The sequence below is a fragment of the Chroicocephalus ridibundus genome, chromosome Z (genome assembly GCF_963924245.1).
Source record: "Chroicocephalus ridibundus chromosome Z, bChrRid1.1, whole genome shotgun sequence".
Classification (NCBI taxonomy): domain Eukaryota; kingdom Metazoa; phylum Chordata; class Aves; order Charadriiformes; family Laridae; genus Chroicocephalus; species Chroicocephalus ridibundus.
In genome coordinates, this window is record NC_086316.1 from 51,089,921 (window position 1) to 51,111,177 (window position 21,257).

A 21,257-nucleotide genomic window follows, 5' to 3' on the forward strand; every position below is an offset into this window, starting at 1 on the left:
CAATGAGATTTAGGTCCTTTTCTTATCTCTTATTTGAAAAAGTATATGTCTAGCAGCATAAATGGTGTCTTGAAGCCACCTAGAACACTAGCATTAGTTCACTAATGATACCAGAGGAGAAATCAGCTAGAAGTACTACAGAAAGCAACTTCTCTCTGTCAACTATTTCCTTAGCAATCTCTTTTAAAGAAACAAGATATTTTTTATAAATTACAAATTACAGTGAAAAGTTTCAATTTCCTGCCAAGTGCAAGGGGTTTCAATAGTCAATGGTCCATAAGAATTTCAGATGCTTACCATACTATTATTTCTCATATGGGTGCAAGTGCATTTCCTTTTTGTTCATGTACAACTTTTTCCCTTTTTTTTTTTTGTCTGTAGCGTGAGGTCTGTTTTTAGTTTGAAAATGTTCTTACACACCCATGCAAAAATCCATGCTTTGTTGTGTTATAAATTACACATTTCAGTGCATATTCTGACTTGTACTTCAAGAGGATAAAATTCACTGCTTACTTCTTTATTACATAATGTGCAAAATAAGGCCACAAATCAAAATTGGAGATTATTTCACTGTCACTTGGAATGTTAATCTGACACTGGATTAACTCTTACTTGTTTGTGTGTTTTGAGAAGTGGATGAGTGTTGCAGATAAATGGAATGGTACAGGGTGTCTTGTAAAACTGTGTGTCTGCTGGTCAAAGAGTGTGCTTAGTAATTTAAAAGGACCTTTTTTATTTCTTTTTTCACTATTCCATCTCGGCCTTTCCAAAGCTATTATCTTTAGAATGGTCACATTACATGAAGTGGGTAAATGTTCACAGAGATTTTTAATCTCATTCTAGCTATTAGTTTTATAATCCACCCAATAGCCTTTAGATAAAGACGTCTTACAGTCATTCTGCTGTTGGGCCAAAGCAGAATCATGACCTTAAAATCTTCAGCAAGCCAAGTCTTCTTTAGGTGGAAGAACTTGATTTTCCTCACTGCAGGCATAGGGTTTACTGTTAAGTAAAGAGAAACAAAACCAAATATTAAGATATATTAGAAATACAGTATGATGCAGTGATTAAAAAGCATTGAGTATTCAGAAAAACATTCAATCATGTCTTGACTCTGTTCTAAATTTGTATAAACTTGGAGCAGCCAGTTAACCTCTTTGGACCTTATTCTCACTCTGTAAGACTGAAGGTGGAAAGCTCAAGGTGTCCAGATCTGCTTAATTATTTTGATAGTCTGTGCGATAGAAGGTGTTAGATCTATTAACACTAATATTATTCACAACGTTCTTATTGCAAGTAATAGTAGTAATTTTTTAAAAATATTAATAATTTGCTTTATTTTACCCCTTCCAAATGGTTTCTCTGCCCCCCCTACATATATATGTATACATATATACACATACCAGCACACACAGAGCACAGCCTGCATAGTAACAAAATCAATTTTCTAGGCTTTTCTAGCTGAGTACTTTGATGACACATCTGTTATGGTAGTAGCAAAATAACCATCCATAAAAGGGGGAAAAAAAAAAAAGTAGGAAAGTATTTGACCTGTTTAAGCTTCAGTCATATCCCATTCATTAGACCTTGTAAATAAATCAGTCCCACATCGTGAAGCCTATATAGCTGAAGTACTTTGGAAGAGCTTTTGGAAGAAAAATCCCACCCTTCACATTCTGCAGTATAAATGTCCTGTGGAGAGACATAGGACTGCAGTCCCTAGGCTTGCCAATTCCTTATCTTTTTTGAATGTTAAATTAATATTTAAAGCTATTTATTCAAAGTTGACTTAACCACTAGAATAGGAAAGATCAGACAAATCAGTTGCAAGAAATGAAGTATGAGGAAACCAGAACTCTTTGACAAAGTATTCCTTGGAGTAAATGTGTTGAATGAAGCCAGCAAGTAAATGATAAGGGCCTTTGCGCTCTGGATATAAGAAAGCAATTTATCAAGAGTACATGAACTCTCCAGTGACCATAAGCCAAGAAGAAACCAAAGTACAAGAGAAGAAGTCCCTATAAAATTATTTTAAATGCTCAGAAATTTTTCTTTAAAAAAAAACACTGAGAAGCTTAGGTGCTGCAACATAGTCCATAAAATGGAAAGAAAATTAAATGTAAACATTGATACTGTGTGATGTCATATGCAATTCCATCATATTTAACTTCACAAGGGGATAACAATTACCGTCATGCTGCAAACCTCCCCTCCCCTCATCTCTAAATTATTCATGTCACAGTGAATAACATGAAATTCACCCAGAAGAGTAAAAAAAAAATTAGTCAGCTCACGTAGCAGTGAATTTTTGATAGAATTTATGGTAAATCAGGAGACTAATTTTTAACATGTTTAAAAGGCTGGGGTTTAGGTGTATGTTTTCTTTTTTCCCCCTAGAGGTTAAGTGTCAAACCTTTAACAGTCCCAATCAATTCTGCATAGCTTTGGTTTTGGTCATCAGTTAATCAAATTTTCTTTAATTTCTTTTGAAGTTATGAATATTGTAGTCTCTGGGGCTCAGCTGAGCACCCTTTCTGCTCTAGGAATTAAAGTTAATAGTGACTTGGAAACTAGGCCTGTTTCAGGCTGCATCTGTGAAAGAATCACTCAGTGATGAGTGGTGTCCCTCAGACATTCGTACTGGGGCTAGTACTGTTTATTATCTTCATCAGTAACATAGACAGTGGGATCGAGTGCACCCTCAGCAAATTTGCAGATGACACCAGCTGACATGCCAGAGGGACCTGGACAAGCTCAAGAAGTGGGCCCATGTGAACCTCATGAGGTTCAACAAGGCCAAGTGCAAGGTCCTGCACCTGAATCGGGGCAAGCCCCAGTATCAGTACCGGCTGGGGGATGAAGGGATTGAGAGCAGCCCTGAGGAGAAGTACTTGGGGGTACTGGTGGATGAAAAGCTGGACATGAGTTGACAATGTGCACTCGCAGCGCAGAAAGCCAACCATATCCTGGGCTGCATCAAAAGAAGCGTGGCCAGCAGGTCGAGGGAGGTGATTCTGCCCCTCTACTCTGCTCTTGTGAGACCCCACCTGGAGTACTGCGTCCAGCTCTGGGGTCCTCAGCACAAGATAGACAGGGACCTGTTGGAGCAGGTCCAGAGGAGGGCCACAGAAATGATCAGAGGCATGGAGAACCTCTCCTGTGAGGACAGGCTGAGAGAGTTGGGGTTGTTCAGCCTACAGCAGCGAAGGCTCCAGGGAGACCTTATTGCAGCCTTTCAGTGCTTAAAGGGGGCTTATAAGAAAGATGGGACAAACTTCTTAGCAGGGCCTGTTGCAATAGGACAAGGGGTAATGGTTTTAAACTAAAAGAGGGTAGATTTAGACTACATATAAGGAAGACATGTTTTACCATGAGGGTGGTGAAACACTGGCATAAGTTGCCCAGAGATGTGGTAGATGCCCCATCCCTGGAAACTTTCAAGGTTGGGTTGGATTGGGCTCTCAGCAACCTTATCTAGTTGAAGATGTCCCTGCTTATTGCAGGGGGGTTGGATTAGATGACTCTGGAAAATAAGTGCATCTGCCAAATTTGATGTTTTTAGATAATTATTTGGGATTATTTTGTCTTTCCTTTGGCTCTTCTCTTATACTTAACCCCTTTTCTTTCAGCCTTGGACAAGCTTAGTACTCAGCACCTCTACCACCCAACCCAAGTGGAGATTGTGCAGTCCAATGTTGTGTTTGACATCAGCAGCCTGATGCTCTATGGTACTCAGGCTGTGCCAGTGAGACTGAAGATACTACTGGACCGACTCTTCAGTGTACTGAAGCAAGAGGAGGTGTTGCATATTCTACACGGCTTAGGCTGGACACTTCGAGACTATGTTCGAGGCTACATCCTTCAGGTAGGAGATAAAGCAAAGCATGTTTCCAAACCCAGTTAATGCAATTTTATTTTTTTTATACAGACATGATGACTCTGCATCCAAAGAGATAGAGTGATATGAAGTAAATTTAGCATGCCATGTTCAAGACTAGTGATGGTGTTGGCAAAATAAAACATTCAGTTTTTTGTAAGCTAAAAATTGCGGGTTCCTTCATACTGTAGTATTCAGTTGTCTTCGCTTACACTTATGGTAGGAAATACCATAAATACTGCAGATACTGAGGTTAACTACTGCAAGCCTGATTTGGTCATCAAAATCAACTGGCAAGTTTTCAAGGGCTACCTTTTGACTTAAGGAACTAAGATCCAAGTCAGCAGCTCCTTCATCTTTTCTTTCCTTCTTTAGAGAGATATCTAATAAGGAGAAGATGAAATGGGGGTTGTGTTCATGGTTCTGTTGGGAAGTATCCTTACCGTGTAATGTATAAACAGGAAAATCTTGTTTATAAGGCCATTTTAAAAAGGTAGCTTTAAATAAAGTGTTACATGCAGGTTGGTTAAGATAAGATAAGCAAATAAAACATAAAATAAGTAAATAGACAGGCTTGCTTTACGAGTATGGTCATGAATATGTATGGTTGCTTATCTGAAGAATCTTGTCATCTGTTGGGTTCCAAATTGAATTACTATATTTTACAGGACTATTTCTGATTGAGAATCTAATACTACATGCTTCTAAGTTCTTTTAATTGCTCCTGACTTTGTGGGAGCTCTGTGTCATCAAGAAGTCATCTAGTTACTGAAGTGGACAAGCCTGAAAACTTTGAAAATTCTAGTTTCTGATTGATTTCTTTACTTTCTTAGGCAATGACAGTGTGCTTGGCAGACTAATTATGAATAGATTATCATAAATATATGATAGATATCTATAGAGGTATGTACTGTGATGGCATTATGTCCATATTGCGTCATATTTTAGATTCCTGGATTCTGAATGCTACTGATCAAGAGGGCTAAAGAAATATGATTTGCAAAGGGATACATGTAAATAAATGCATTTAATAGTTAGGTGTAATATATTGCAAGTGTAGAATCTAATTCAGTGTCCCTTACAGACAAGAAGACTGACTGAAATCAGTAGTTTTTTTGCTTTACAGGTTGTAGAATCAGGCTCATATTGATTTTGTTTTAATTCTGTTGTAATGGTATTAATATATGCAAGAATGGCTTGTAATATAATTACATAGATATTTATACAGAATGAGATTGTGACCTATGCATCTGAATGGTGTAAAGGCCTATAATACACCATTAGGTCAGAGTTCAGTTTACCTGGCTAGAACTCAATCACATTGTAGCCCTCAAGGCATGAATTTTGCCATTACTGCATTCAACAACAGTGTATTGAATATTATGTCAGTTAAAGGAGAACAATTATCAGGGGCAGCTGTTACAGTCTTGCCACATATTGACTTGGTTAGTGCTTGGCTGTGGATTCTGTTAGTGGGTGAATGAAGACCTACGAGAGGTGTAGTTGAGCATGCCTGTTAGTTTAGCTCTCTAATTTGAAAGAATCACAGACTGGTCGAGGTTGGAAGGGAGATCATTTTGCCCAATCCCACTGCCCAAGCAGGGACACCTAGAAGTGCTTGCCCAGGACCATGTCCAGATGGCTTTTGAACAGCTCCAAGGATGGAGACTACACATCCTCTCTGGGCAAAAAATGCATTTGGTTTCTGTTAAAGCTAGGAAGCTCAGTATATAGCAGAAAAGGGAAACTGCCTAGTAAAACATATATGACGAGAAATCTTAGGAAAATTAATCCAATCTATGATAATAAAATAGTGTTCTTTAAAAATTAACTCTATTGCAGCTATCTGATAAAAAGGAGAAAAGGGGAAAGTACCAAATGAACTCATCCAGAATATCGCAGAGTGATGGGATTGTTGGTAGGCTGTCATGCAGTGAATTCAGCATCTGACTCTCAGTCCAGGAGTACAACCCTCTTTAACTTTTCTGTGCAAACCTGTCTAAGTTATAACCTAGTCCAGTCAATGCTGGTAAGTTTATCACACATTCATGCATACTCATTGTACATCAAATACACAAATATATATATCTCTCTCTTTCTAGCAAAAGCTTTAAATTTGCTATAATGCTGTAGTTAGCGAAGCGTAAACCAGTAAACTAGCTTGTTCGTCTCTAATCTGACAAAAATAATATTTTAAACTTGTAACTTGACAAAATGATGAATATCACTGTTTGGCGTGAAAAAAAAAGGAATGTTAGTAGCTTTGGGAACACTTGCTCAGAAATACAGAACTCATTTGAAACATACAGACTCTATACCTTAAGTCTCTTCTGCAAGGACTAAGAGAAGTAACAGAATAGGGAAAGAGAATGATTGTGACAGATTCCAGAATACTTAATCCTGGTTCAAGTTCCCGTGTTCACCAATTAACGGCAGTGCAAAAGATATGTAAAACTAGTACAAAACTGGAGTTTCGTGCCTTGGGAAGGTCTAAGATATCAATCTGTGCTGAATTTCCCCTAATCATGATGAAAGTGTTAAAATATTTTAACATTTTCCCTAAATGGTGGTTTTTTTGGAGGAAGGGGGAAAAAGAAATCTTAGGGTAGACATATGCACTCAAATCAATTATTTTGGTATTGCTAGATATTTTCTTTTCTGTTCAAGATCCATAATGAAACCCTTCTTCCCACAGAAAAACAAAATACTTTTTCTCAGTAACTTTTGAGAAAAACCTCACCATTTGCTCCACTCAAGAAACTAGAGAAAACCAGTGCCTTTCTCTAGTTGTGTATTAGTGCTGCAAGGTGGGTGGGATTATTTGTAATACCCTCATTTTGACTAATAATGTTCCTAAATAGCAAATTAAAAAGCAGTGGGCAGAGAAAAATGTGGTATTTATTGCTTCATTCAGTGGATGCATTAATGGAGCACAGGAAACGGAGGAACCCTGAAACCAGTGGAGGTAATGTGATACACCGCCTTTCACATTTGGGCACAGTCGCAACATTGCCAGTAACGGCTGAAAGGCGTTAAGACCTGGCGAGCTTTCTCGGGCCTCTGTGCAATAAACCTAGTTTCTGGTGAATAGATACCTATCTCTGTAATGTCAGTGAACGAAAATTTGGTCAGCAGTCTCATCAGATTGCTCACCAGATTAATGTTTTGCAGGAGGAGATGTTCTCTCATCTTTAGAAGTGATCCTCAAAAAAAGCTTACTGCATTTGGGGAACTTTCTGGACTGTGTCTGCTCCATGGGAGAGCTTCAGTTTCTAGGCTTGTTTATCCCGTACCTAACTCAGGGTTACTGACTTGGGTGCGGAGCTGCTTGTGCGCATGTAGGTTTTCTCTTTGTGAACAACCAACACAACAAGTGTCTTTACATGGTGGGAAATTATTCTGTCAACAACAGTAGCTGTTTTAGGTCAGATTCTGCACCTGCTACTCAAAAGAGATGTGGTTAGCGTCTCTGTTGATTTGGGTGAAGTTACTTTTGCTGTAAAGAACAGCTCAACTGTGAGTAAGGCTCTAGCCCTGGTTTGATTCCAGCTGAGCTGAGTGAAGAGGTGACTTTGCCAGCTGTTCTCTTCTGCTCCACCACTGGAGAATACTTTACCCCACCCATTTGCTAGTGTAACTACATGTGTAATCACTCCCTAGCCAGGTTCTCTCTAAACAAGCCAGGTTAGAAAAATCGTCTTGCTAAACATGTGCAAGTCAACTCTGATTATTCTGAGGGGAAAGGGCTAGAGAACAATTATGCCACTAGCAGTGAACAGCTGGGGCATTCAGCTTTTGCACTGGGTCCAGCTGCAGATGACAGGACATGTGACCACAACTTAGAGGCCATGAACTGACTCTTTGCAAATAATGATTCAGTGTTTTGAGTAACAGCTCAACACTTTTTCAACTGTTTTGTGATCAAACAGTTGTATTCCCTTAGTGTAAAAGAGGAAAATAAATATTATCTTTACAGTACAAAGAGGGAAGCAGAGGCACAGAACAGAATACTGGCAGATTCAGGAAAAGGGGCTAGACCTAGGATTCCCGTTCTTACCACTGTTCCTTGACAAAAGTAGATTGAAGTCAGTAGCTCATAGGCAATGTCTTGGCTGCCAGACTCTCTGGTACCGCTCACAGCTATGAGAAATTATTTTTAAAAAGTCCCAAACCCCCAAATCAAAACTAATCTAGCTGGAAAAGTATGGGTATTTTATTGGCCCAAAAGGTGAGTAACTTACAAAAGTTCCTGCACTGGACAGTGCAGGGGGAATCACTAATCCTACATGAAGATCTTTCGCATGGCAATGTCAATGCTGATAATCTGATGAAATTCAAAATTATTAGATATCATTTTCTGCTTTGGGAAGACTAAAAATGGGAGTATTATGCTTTTCCTGCCTCTGTGGTTTCACTGTCAAGACTGCTAATTTTAAAAGTAAGAAAAAACCTTCTGAAATTAATGACATCCTCTGCCACTGCTGACTTGGGCTTGTGTGTTTCTTTGCCCACAGATCAACAACACAATCCCTACTTTATGAATTTAGTTAACTCTTCAGATGATGACCAGGGTGACTGTAATTTATTCTTATTGCTGTGTTGATTCTGCAGGGCTAAAACAACCGTTGAGCAAGAACAACTGTTTCAGTCACTGAAGTCAGCTAAGAGTAAACTCCCAGAAGAGCGGGGAAATTTAGACATTTTTACAAAAGACAATATCCCATTAACTAAAAGAAACTCATTCAAATTGTGAAATGCGTAGTGCAAGTTAAATAATTCAGTTTGAGATTTTAAAATAAAAATTGGTTATATGCATAGTCAAATTACGTGCTCACATATATTGGCATTACATTTGGCTGACAGTTTCTCAAATTTTTGTAAAAAGTAGTTGCTGTTGGTGGAATGGGTTGTTTTCATTTGCTGTCCTAGTTTACCACAACTAGATTGTTCGTGCACATCATTCTTACATTCAGATTAGGTCAAGAGATTTTGGGGGAGACCAAAGAAAGAAATTTGGGCGTCTTTATTAATACCGTTCTTAATTTCTTTTCTGTTATTTCTCTGAGTAATCCCTTAGCACCTCATCCCTTCTAAGCAGGTGAAATATTAACCGTATGCACAGATGGAAATTGCTTTGCTGTTCTTAAAATTAAATATTGCCCACCATTGGCTTCTCTGTGGAGGATTTCAGAAAAGCATGGGTTCTGTTGCTATCTGACCTCTTTTAGAGACTGTAGAGTCTTAGCTTTCCTGTCTGTACTCATTTGCCTCCTTTTAAAATGTTTGAACTTTTGCTGCAGAGCCCAAGTGCAAAGGCTATTTAATTAAACAGCTTGTCAAACAGCCTCCATTGCTTTAACATAAGGAACGTTAGAAAGAAAACAAACAAACAGCAGCTCTGAGGGTATCAGCTTTTCCAAGGTAGACAAATGGTGTCAGGTCATTGTAGTGATGATATTATACTTTCAGTTCAATGTAGTCTGCTTTCTATAATCACAGGTCACATGAAGTTTCTCTCAGCTTTTTGTTTACCAGGTGACATCAGTTGATTTACTGTTTTTTTTTCTTTCATAACAAGAACACCTTTAAAGTGGTGGTATGCTATATTTTTCATGATAAAATTAAAAGAAATAGGCAATCAAATTATGACATGGATGGGGGAAAAAACCAGTTTAGCTGTGCAACCCAGTGAAAGTTTGATGACAATTAGCACCATTGCTTTTAGATGTGAAGATTGTCCATTTATTTAGTTGGTATTGCTTCTCATTTTTCATTTGTCTGTTTGTCAATCTCTTGATTAATACTTTGCACTTGTTTAGCTGTGAGCACTGGAGGATTTCCATGTGTTTTAAGAAGCAGTCACTTACTCGTTCTTTCCCTGTCTCTATGAGTATTAGGCCTTTTTTTTTTTCTATGAGTATTATGCACTTTTTATGTGTAGTAAAACCAATGCAGATAAAGGTTAAGAGGTTTATCTGGTGAAGACTGAAACAAAGCCAAAGTACAACCAAAGTCTTTCACATGCAAGCTTGTAGTTCCCATAATAACTGCCACCCACATTTAATTACTTGATAATGAAGAGTTACCCTTTTACAGCTTTATTTACTTTTTTCAGCCTCATTAGATACACTTCTATCTTGTGTTTTCTTTTCGCCCCTGTAATTATTGTAAACACTCATATGTGTTCTTTTGTTCCAACATTATTTTTCAACAGTGGGCCCCAGAGAGGCCAAGGCTCAAAGCTGGGTAACATTTATGCAGACTTCTACTCTGCCAGTATAGATAGGATCCAAATCTGGGTCTCTTTAGTATGTGCCCTGCCTATTTCTTGTTCTCTATGCCTGTCTGTTCCCTCCTCCCTCTCTTGCCACTCCAACTTACTTATTCTGTTGTCACTACCTCCAATCACCCTCCTCTTTTTCTTGCTTATCTTCCCTTCTTCAGCCTCACCTCAGTTTCACTGCCCCTCCTTCTCTGATTTTGCCTGTTTAACACAAAGAGATGAAAAGAATCTGTCAGATGATGTGTCCATCTCCTGAGTTTTCCATTCCTCCCACAGCACCACTGGATGCTAATATTTGCGGCTGTGATCATCTGGAAGAGTTTCTCTTCTCCCATGTGAGTCAGTTTAGCATGACTCCCCTGCACTCCTGTGGAACAGAGATTCTCAGCTATGCCCCTTACTCTTTTGTATTCATCCTAGCTGTACTAAGCTAGGAGTGACTATCCTATCTCCACACTAAACAGAGGGTGAAAAAAGCTCAGATAAACCTCTAGGTAGGGATAGGATACAGAGCACAACTGCTGAGCCAGAGGGAAGCATTGTTGTGTGTTTGAGCAAAGCAGTGCGGCTTGTTCTACAGTGTGGAGTGCTTTCAGATTTTCTCTGTGTCTGCGCTAACTTTCCTAACATCTTCCTGCTGCTTTTGATGCCATACCTCTAATAGTAACACTACCAATAACACTAGTGCTACACGACTCTTCATCACTACCATTAGCACTTGAACCAGGTAAGAATAAAAATAAAGTCCGAAGAATTTGATGGCACGTCTGAATGCCACCAGGACAAGTTACGTGACAACAGATGTCTCAGTAACATGCAAAGATCATTTGGATTTCCAGAATATGTGCAGCTGGAGAGCTGTGCTATTGCTGCTCTGTGTCCTGCATCTTGCAAGGGTAATGAAGCAGAGGGCTGTATAACCCCTGGTGATCAACAGCAGTATACATGATGCTAGTTCTTAATGACTACTATGAAATAGTCAGCCTTTATAACCATAGTGTTTCACATGGCTCAGAAATGCAAAGATGGCCATTTTAATGGCAAACATTTTTGGCTGTCAAAGAGCAAAAGAAAAAAAAAAGGATATACATAGAGAGACTTTTGTGTAGCTGTGCTTCTCCTACCTGGAACGTGTACTGTTTACAGTACTGGGGGTGAGAAGCCGTGATCCCACTGACTGACGTAGTTTCATGCAGCTGGGCACAGCTACTGGGATGCAGACCATGGAAATGGCTGTTACTGAAGGTCTGTCAGGCATGTGCCAGGACCATGTGTGCTTGCTTTCTAAAACGGAGCTGAAAATCTCTTCACCTGCCAAGGACCGAGTTCACGGTCCTGTGTTTCTCTTGTGATAGTTGATGAAATCACAAACACCTAAAGCAGAGTGAGGGATGAAGGAGGTAGGAGGAATAGTTCACTCCCTAGGCTGTTTTAGGTGTGAGTGATGCCATCAAGCATTGCAGGAGAAACAGAGCCCTGAACTTGGGTCTTGGCAGTTAAGCCAAGGAGAAAACTATTTCCAGCTTTCTTGCTTCAGAATGTGTTTGAATTTCTATTAACCATTTGTGATCACAGAAGTTTTTCTGTGAAGTCTGTATATATGTGTGTGTGTATGCATGCATACTTAAATAATCTATAAATTTTATTTATATTTCTGATAGATTCTGAGTGTGCGCATGTGACAAGAGTGTCTGGTTTTGAGACTGATTCTCTGTGGATGAGGGAAAAAGAGACAAAGGCTTTCCTTCTAGCCTGGAAAATCACTTTTCTTGCCGACAATGCCATGTTGAAGCCTCTACTGGAATGTATCCTGCACTATGTCAAAAAAATATGACCACTGAGTTGAGGACAGGATCTTGGGGTTACTGTCCATCTCAATTTTCTTGTAATAAATGCAGTGACCTATTATAAAATAAACAAAAGTGCATAAAGCTATTGATTGAAGGGAAATGTGTGTGTACATGTGGAGGGGAGCGAGTTGTGCCAAGAATCCAAGGAATTAACATCATTCTTCTCACAAAATACAGCTCAGAGATTAGAACTTCTGCTTTTTATAGACTACTCTTTCCACAGAGGACCTCAGACTGAATTCAAATCATGGTCCTGGAGGTGATAAGGTTGTGATGTTAACCATTCAGCTACACATCAATGGAGATTAACTCAACTAAAGAGTACGGAGTCCAGACCATGACACTTTAATGGATTTAAGACTTTGCCCAGTTTAGACACCTCTTGCTCTAAGTTTAGGGGTGGGTTTGATTGTCTGTGTGTCAGCACTGGCTTCAGGCGCTTATGAAATTTAGGCTCGCAGACACTTAGGAATCAGGAAGGGCCATAGAGAATCAAACTTGTCATCTGTCCAGCATCAGTTGATTTACTGCTTTTCTTGAAGTCCAAGGGATCTCAAGGGGACTTTTTTCCCTTGCAGCACTGATCTTTCAATGAGGTGCTAGTGCCTGTCCTGAGCAATAACAAGGAATAACAGTGAAGTGTGAGTGACTCTTATTAGGAGGGGTAAATGTCATTAGCACTTACTGTTGCCTTCTAGGCAGTAAAAGCACAGCATTGAATGTAGACAGACAACCCCCTTTTACTTATCAAGGTACATTTTGAATCTAATGAAGATGAACTCTTATATTTTAATTAAGAAATTTACTTTTCTTCCCTGTGCTGAAATATCTTCTGTGATTTGGTTGTCATTTTGCACCATGTCGTAGAATTTTGAATACTTAACTTGAAGCCAGGAAACATGTATTATTCTACTGGCTCTAATATATTAACTTGCTGCACGAGTCCTTTGTGCTTCAGCTTGATTTCTCTCCTCCCCCACGGCTTTTACAAAATGTTCTAATCATCCCAATTAATACTTGGATGTTGTTAATTAATGTTTATGAAGTGCTTTGAGATCCTCTAATGAAATAGAATATGTAATTATGATTGTTCTTTAGTCAAATTCTGAAACATCACCACCACTGTAACAGTTGTTTCAGTAAATATTTTCTTTAGTAATCTTTTTAGCAAATAGAAAAGGAAGAAGAATTTGTTTCGTTTGTTTCCTCTTTACCTTTTCTAGTAGGGGAAAGTATGTATGTTTATATCCAGACTTGCTGGGTTCTTCATGATGGATCTTGCCAGAATTGCACCCCAAAGTCTTACATTCCTACTGATGGGAAGGCGGTGGAAGCCTGTGTTACTGACTGACAGTCATCCCACAGAGAAGGAAGCCACTTGTAGGACACGTGGATTTTTAAGACTGCAGGCCCTGTATATATCAGCTTGCTGGGTTTTGTGTGTTTCTGTATAGCTTGCCTAGTGATGTGGATATGGTAATAGTGTTAACATCATTACATTTTTATCCATGTGGTCTGGATATGAACCTTATGAAGAACGACTGAGGGAGCTGGGGTTGTTTAGCCTGGAAAAGAGGAGGCTGAGGGGAGACCTTATCACCCTCTACAACTACCTGAAAGGAGGTTGTAGAGAGATGGGGGCTGACCTCTTCTCCCTGGTGACAAGTGATAGGACGAGGGGAAACGGGTTCAAGTTACGTCAGGGGAGGTTTAGATTAGATATTAGGAGACATTTTTTCACTGAAAGGGTTATTAAACATTGGAATAGGCTGCCCAGGGAGGTGGTGGATTCACCATCTCTGGAGGTGTTTAAAAAAAGGGTAGATGGGGCACTGAGGGACATGGTTTAGAAGTGGCTCTTGTCAGGGCAGGCTAAAGGTTGGACTCGATGATCTTAAAGGTCCCTTCCAACCTCAACAATTCTATGATTCTATGATTCTATGATTCTATGATATTGGATGTCTTTACCTTGTGTCCAATTTGACATGTGGTGCTGACAAATAGGAATAGAGGAAATGAGCCTGCTCATCAGGTTGCTTGCAACATAGATTATGTTGCACTGGGCTTTCCATTAGAACAGAATGGCTCTGTTTGGAAATAGCTAGGACAATGCCTGGGCAACAAGTTCAGCTAGCTCAGTATATAGCTGAATGAGTGCTTGGCTTCAGAAAAGGATAGTCACCATAGAAGGTAAGTATATTAACATGAAGCACTTCAGTATTACTAGCCTCAAACACTTAAAGGTCATAAATTCAGTTTCTGGACATTGGGGAATCGGTTTAAAAGATTAGATTTAATATAATTTATTTTTGCATTCCATTTTATATTGGAGAAAGTTAGGTTTGTGCTTTCAAGCTGCTTCTTCCTGTTTTGAAATCTACCATGAAAAATGAAAATTTCTTTGGATAAAAAAGCAAATCAACACAAGAACTCCAGGAAGCAGGTATAGTGAAAAACCCCCACCTTGTAATATCAAGAGATTTTTTATAAAATTGCAAGAATTGGCTATTCTTGTAGTGTTCCTGAGTACTAAATAAAACATGCTAAGTATATAATGTTACAATCCACAAAAATGCTTTTGTCCAACCCATCTCTTTCAGAAAGAATTCCATAAAATAAAATTTAATTTAATTTTAAAGAATTTAACTAGTACTAATTCAATCGCTTTCCATGCATGAGCTGGCTTGCACTTGATAGGAGTATTTCAAACAGTACCACAGAATGCAAAACAGAGCTGTTCTTTCCCCTTTGTGGGCCCAAAGAGTTGTGAGGTAATGAATATAAGACCAATGACATCCATTTTCTGCCACAGCTGAAGGCAGAGATGTGTTTTTTGGGAGGAAAAGGGTGAGGAATTAATAATGTCTGTAGCAGATTGCTCACACAATTGCGTTTGTGGTGAGGCTGCAGAGAACCTGGGTGTTACAGAATGTAAGAAGCTGTTCTGGGACAACTGACCATTGTTGGTGGTGTGGTCCAGAGACAGAGATATAATAGCAGCCGCTTATGCTGTGCGTACTGTCTTTGACCTGGTCACTTCCAGCCTTCGTTTGGAGGGTGTAGCTTGAGGAGCCTGTGTTCCCCCAACCGCACATGGCTAGCAAGTTGATTTCACGTGATGAGGTTAAAGTGCATCTTGCAAGAGCAAGTTTCTCATAATGCCTCCTTGTACATATTCTAAGAGCCAGGTACTTGATGTGTTATGAACTGAACAGCCCTGTATTCCATATATATTTAAATTTGATAATTTTGTTACTGTGTTATAGAGCAGTATTATTGCATACATTTTTAATACTGTCCTGTAAATTATTAAATGGAGGGTTGTTGATTCTGGTAATCGGAAGAGTATCTGTTCAGCTGAAATGAAGAGTTAGCCCTCTCATTGGGTCAATACAACCAGTTTTCATAGTCATGGAAACATTGTGACATAGGTAACCTGAGCTTTACACTTTTCATGGAGTCACAGAAATAATAAAAACACATTTTTTTTAAGTTTTTTTTTTGTTTGAGTTTGGGCTTTTTTTGGTGAGTAGTAACCTGCAGGATCAAATAGATCAATGAAAATATAGTACCTTAGCATGGAACAGTTTTTTATATCAATGTTAAGATTTCTTTGCAGTAAGATAAAAATCTCAGTGCAATAGAAAGTTATATGGGCTTTGAACCACTTGCGAGAATTTAAATGTCAAACCAGTGTGAGGTGCTTCAGAAGTGCTTCAAAATGAAAATTCAAAATGAAAGTATATGTATACTCACATGTTTGAATAATAGCTTCAGTAACATAGCATGAATTTCCAATACTAGTCACACCAGACATTAGGTGTGTGTCTGTAAGGCCTTCCCTGTTGCCAGTCTGCTTTATGTTGCAGTAGTCCATAAGTACCTCTCTAAGGTACTCACTTTCACTTCAGCAGAGTGTTTACACTCAGTTCGTACAAGGTAGTTGTATTGGAATTTCAGCAGCTACTGCACTGTAAAAAAAGTCCTTATATTATTTAATGTAGCTATTCAAAGGAACAGGACTTGTATGACAATGCTTTGTATAACTATTTTCAGCTTAGTTCAAGAGATGGGAAGGAAGGTGCTGCAAATATATGATGCTGCAAATATATGAAGTCTCTATATGCTTTGTGTATATGGCCAGGTAGTGGGGAGAAACACTGGTAGTTCCTACACTGGAGAAAAAGCAACACTCATCCCTTTCAAGGCACCAAAGAAACCATACTAGAGAGACAGGGGAAAAAGAGGTTGTAAAAATGCAAACTAAAAGAGTTCTCAGCTTATTGGGCACTAGAGACATAAAGCCAAAGGAAGGCAAATTTAATTTGTTACTTGGAGAACTGCTCAGTCACTGTCAGAAAGTGGATCCTGATTCAGCAAGGTGCATAAGCACCTACCCAACTTTAAACAATTAATGCTTTTGATTTCAACATTGATCTACTCACGTGTTTAATATTATGCACATGCTTGTATATTTTTCTGAATTGGGGCTTCAATGAATGTATGTATGTCAGCTTGGTCAGCTGAGGTCACACAACAGTTCTCTTCCTGTAAGCACTGCCCTTTAGTTCAAAAGGAATTACTTGTTGAGAGAACTGCATGAGAAAGTATGTTTCAATTAAAACTGTAGGTTTCTAAAGATTCTTTCTTTATTGTTAATTGTTTTCACTGGGGTGGACTCTGTCTCTCTCTGCACTGACATTTATTACATCTCTCAAAACCAGGCGTCCTGGTTTGAGGTAAAACAGAACCAATTTTCTGATTTGTAATTTTACTTTTTTGTTGGGCCTCTTCTGACTAAAGCCTGAAATTAACGGCATATTGTTCAGACACTGTTCACTCTCAGAGTGACAAGACCTGATTGTACCAAGGAACGGTGTGCACAGAGGCTCTTGCTTACACTTATTGCTATAACGACCAAGGTCGGCGAAATTTGCTGTTTGCCCCGTTAGAGGGCTGGAAGTGGGGAAGCGTAGAGGGGTCCCACCCGCAGGGTGGAGCGGACGGGACACGTGACCCAAAACTGTCCAACAGGGTATTCCATCCCATCTGCACCACACTCAGTGTAAAAGCTGAGGGATCAAAGGGGCAAGGGGGGCTCTGACTCACTTTTTCTCCAATGGCCGACATCTGGGGAGGACCCTGTCTGTTCGTCTGCCTTTGACCCCGATCCGAGCATTCCTGACTCTAGTTCTGGAATTCAGCTCCTGTCCGTCGCTGACTCCAGTCTGGGAGTCTCCCTATGTCTGCTGGTGACGCGATCGTCATCCTGGGAGCTGGATATGGTTTTGTATATATTGTATACCTTTTTTCTTTAATTTTATTATTCTATTATTATTTACTATTTTCTTATTTGTTATTATTTTCATTAAAGTAGTTTAGTTCTCTTTCTAAACTCGTAAGTCTCCTTATCTCTTCTCCTCTCTGAGGAGAGAGGTGGGGGGAAGGGCCATCTGTCGTTCTGATTGGCCAGTCTGGCCAAAACTGCGACACCAGGCCACAAGCCATGGATCGTTTTGCATATGGAGACTCACTAATGCAGCAGATTCTCACCATGAGGTCTCCAAGTCAGTTTTGTCATGTCCATGAAGACCAGGGCCTCACTAAAGGAGGGTCTTACCTTCTTTGGTCCAGGTTGCTGCTCGTTTTCTTTCCTGCCCCACGCAGGAGTTTTATGGGGTAGGTGGAAGGAATAATCAGTGAGCACCAGGTCCTTGCCCACTTGGCCATTCCCTCCCTGGTGTCTGTGGGTCAGGTGTGGGTAGCTGCTGCATCCCCTATTCCTTTCCGTTCTAGCTGAGTGCCTGCAGACCACCCTACAGCACAGCTCTTCGACTCCAGCTGCACGCAGGGAGCCAAGACTTTGCCCAGCGTGCTGAGCTGATTACATAGTATGTACAAAATAATAAACTAAGAGTTTCTGTTCCTTTTGAAATGTGTGGATGTAATTTACAAAATATCCTCTGTGAAAAAGAGGAGGAGGTTTACAAAAATGGTTGAAGTACATGTTAACACCTGACCAACTGAGGTAATGTGGAGAACACAGTACAGCTAGGGATCAAGTACAGGGAAGGGAAGAGTCCTTAAATGTTACGTTTCCAAGAAAATTTGGCATGTTTAGAAACCAGCCTTCCTTCCTAGTATCCTGGCCTTTTATTGCTATTGGCAGCTTGTCCCTTGTGTCACTCAAGAATTCATAATGAATCCGTAAAAAGCAAATAGTACTGCATTTTGTTTGCAGGAAAACAGGAGACTTCTGCTTTAGTGGATGGACGCACTTGGTGTGTGGAGTTGTAATGAATACAATGTTGGATGTATGTTGTGTATATTCCTTGTAGCATTAATTCTGACCCAGTTACATGGTAAATAATGTTGACTGATACAAAATAAACACACTCATGGTTTGTACCATATGTTTTAGACTAATTTTTGTAGCTTTGTTTGTTTGTTTTTGCTGAAAGGTGGCCGACAGATCTTTGAAGTTATTCTTCTTACATATACAATTTTTAAAAAGTAAGTTACAGTTTTTCTTTTTGAGCATGATAGCAGCAGGAACTGGTATCTCCATGCAAACTTGACTACCAAAATCTGTGCTTCCAAATTCATAGAACTATCCCTGAAGAAACAGTAAAGAAATTGGTATTTCAGTTTTTGTCTATGAAAGAAAGCTGTCATTTAGAGGCACACTCTGATATTTATTTCAGTAATGCCTTATTTTACAAGCAGTGGAACCACTTGTGAAGTAAGGCACTGTGTAGTTGAAATGGAGATATCAAAACTAAGCTCACTTTATTCACTCTAAATGCCATGCTTTTTTGACAGTTAAGCATAGTGAATTAACTTTTTTTTGTGAAATTTTGTGAAATTTGACTTATGTTTCCTCTGCCTTTAGCCCATCTCCTCTAGCATAAGTGTGTTTAAGCAAAACTAAATTTAAAAATAGGAAGGAAGGGAAACAAGGATTTAATCAATAATATCAAGGGATAGCAGTGCAGATATAGAATTTTCAGAAGGCTACTAATGTCAGTTCCTACCTATATTCAGTTCCTGAATCTCTAACTGTACCTTTAAAAATGATGCTGTGACTGCTTGATTGTTTTATGCCCAAAAATTAAGTTGTGTGAAAAACAGTTTCCAAAATGGATACTATTTAATAAAAATACTTTAATGGCCAATTTTTAAGATAAAATGCAACAGTCTTACTCAACTTTGGCTATATATTTAAATATGGATTCACAATGTGAGAAGTTCAGACAGTGTGGAATCGTACCAGTTGTCCATGAGAACTGGAATGAAACAGACAAGGAAAAAAAATTAAATCTTATGAAGATCAGAAAGCAAATTATGAGTAAGCTTGGCTATTATCACATCCACCCCGACACACACGTGCGCACGCACGCACATACACACACACACACTCAGGGTTATTTGCCTTTTTGGTGATATTCACTTTGGAATGCCTGAACTGAAAGATTTGGACCAAATCCTGCAAACAGTTATGTTGCTGAGTCAGTTTATGTCCTTATATTTTAAAGAAGCTTTTTGAAGTGTGAGCCTTTTCTGGCTCACATATCTCCTCCAGAGCATGCAAGAGCACAATGCCCCTATGGCAAAGAAATAAGAAGTGGCAGTAACCATAGATATAAACAGTTTCTTCCCTCCACCTTGGAGGAAGCCAGCTGTTGCTGACTGTTCCTCTTTTTTCCCTACCATTTTGCAATCTGTTTGCGACTGCATTTCAAGAAAAAATGAATTTGGAGCTTAAGTATTTAGTTTTTTGTTTGTTGCCTTTTCTTCCCATTCTTTCTTTGGTTTTGTTTTTGGTTTTTTTGTTTGTTTTCATTTTTGTTGTTTTTTTTGTTGTTTTTTTTTTTTAAGATTAGCTGTTTGACACATTTTGTTGGAGGTCAAAAATGTCTCTTTCTGGTCAGACATCTAGTGCAGGGATTCCCAGCCTGTGCTTTATGGAACCCTAGAAGTCAGTGGAGTGTCTTGGCACTGGGCTCGTCTTGCTGGTGTTTAACTGCTCTACTGCATTAAAAGAACACACACAAAAAAGTCATCAAATTCTTTCTTAGTTTTTCTCTTCTATGTAAGCATTTACTGCAGAGATATATCTTTGCAATGGGAAAGGAAAGGGCTCTGTAACAGTTTCTTTCAGGATGACATTCACATTATGAAAACATTTCCAAAATCCTGATGTGGCTTGTTTTGGGTTGGTTTTGTTTTTTTTTAACCCTGCTTCTCTTATGCAGGATTGTACAAGAGAAATAGATTTGGAAGATTTTTGTCCAGGCCACTTTTAATATACTCACTAGTACAATGCTTCATTCCTTTGGGAAAAGCTGAGTAACTATATTATTGTAGGTATTGAGAGAACGTTATATTATAAGCTTAACAATGTGGCTTTCAAACTTGGGAGGGGGCTGGAGATAGAAGAAATTATCTCCACAATAGAAATATATTATTTCTCATATCAAAAGAAAACTTCTTCGAAAACATTTCCTTTGCTTATTATATTTTTTTCCCCCATTTATTCTTGTCAGTACAGGACACATTCAGCATCTGTTCTCTTGCAAAAGCCCTCAGGAAAAATTAAAAAGCTGTTCTTGCAAATTCATCATTATTAAGAACCATAATTCACCTCATGGTTATCTCAGCCCTTCTGTAGCTCTTATCTGCACTCTGTGATGACATTGCCTTCTTGAGCAAGGCATCGTTCCAGCCTTGTCTCATCTCTCCCACCTTAATTTGTACCGATGCGTTGCAGTTTGGTGACAGGCAGTTGTTCGTGCTTGAATAACCCAAGATTTGAATTCTACAGTTTGTGGCATCCATGTAATGCTTAGCAGTGGGTACAGCTGTTAACTATTCGCTTATAAATAATCTTTTTCCCCTCTCAACCTGTCTCCCAGGTAGTGTACCTGTCACCATTAATAACTCATCGGTAGCTCCCCAGTGGTTTGGCCCATCACTTGTCATTCACAGTGGAGAGCTGCTCTGGCCTGCTATTGAAGCTCACACAAGCTCCTTCAGCTATTCACTCATCCCAGCAGCTGCGCTGTTTCATGTTCCTGACTTGCGGGAAATTGCGCTGATGGGTTCCACCGTTAGGCGCCTCAACTGTCCCCTCTCATCGCTGACCGCACGCCGAGCCTTGCCTTTGGGAAACGTAATGTTGTCTGCTCCAGACAGAGAGATACGTTACGAATTGTTTTAAGGCAGCTCTCACCCACCCATGTTGATT

The 21,257-nt window shown here is 39.3% G+C and overlaps 1 protein-coding gene across 3 annotated transcripts in view; it reads left to right on the top strand.

Annotated features, from left to right (window-relative positions):
• Window positions 1-21,257, top strand: part of BNC2 (basonuclin zinc finger protein 2) — a 332,785-nt gene that overhangs the window by 230,503 nt on the left and 81,025 nt on the right. For all 3 annotated transcript variants that reach the window (XM_063321447.1, XM_063321449.1, XM_063321448.1), the window contains exon 4: window positions 3,630-3,865. In XM_063321447.1, coding sequence (XP_063177517.1) covers window positions 3,630-3,865 — 236 coding nt within the window. The remainder of the gene's footprint in view (window positions 1-3,629; window positions 3,866-21,257) is intronic.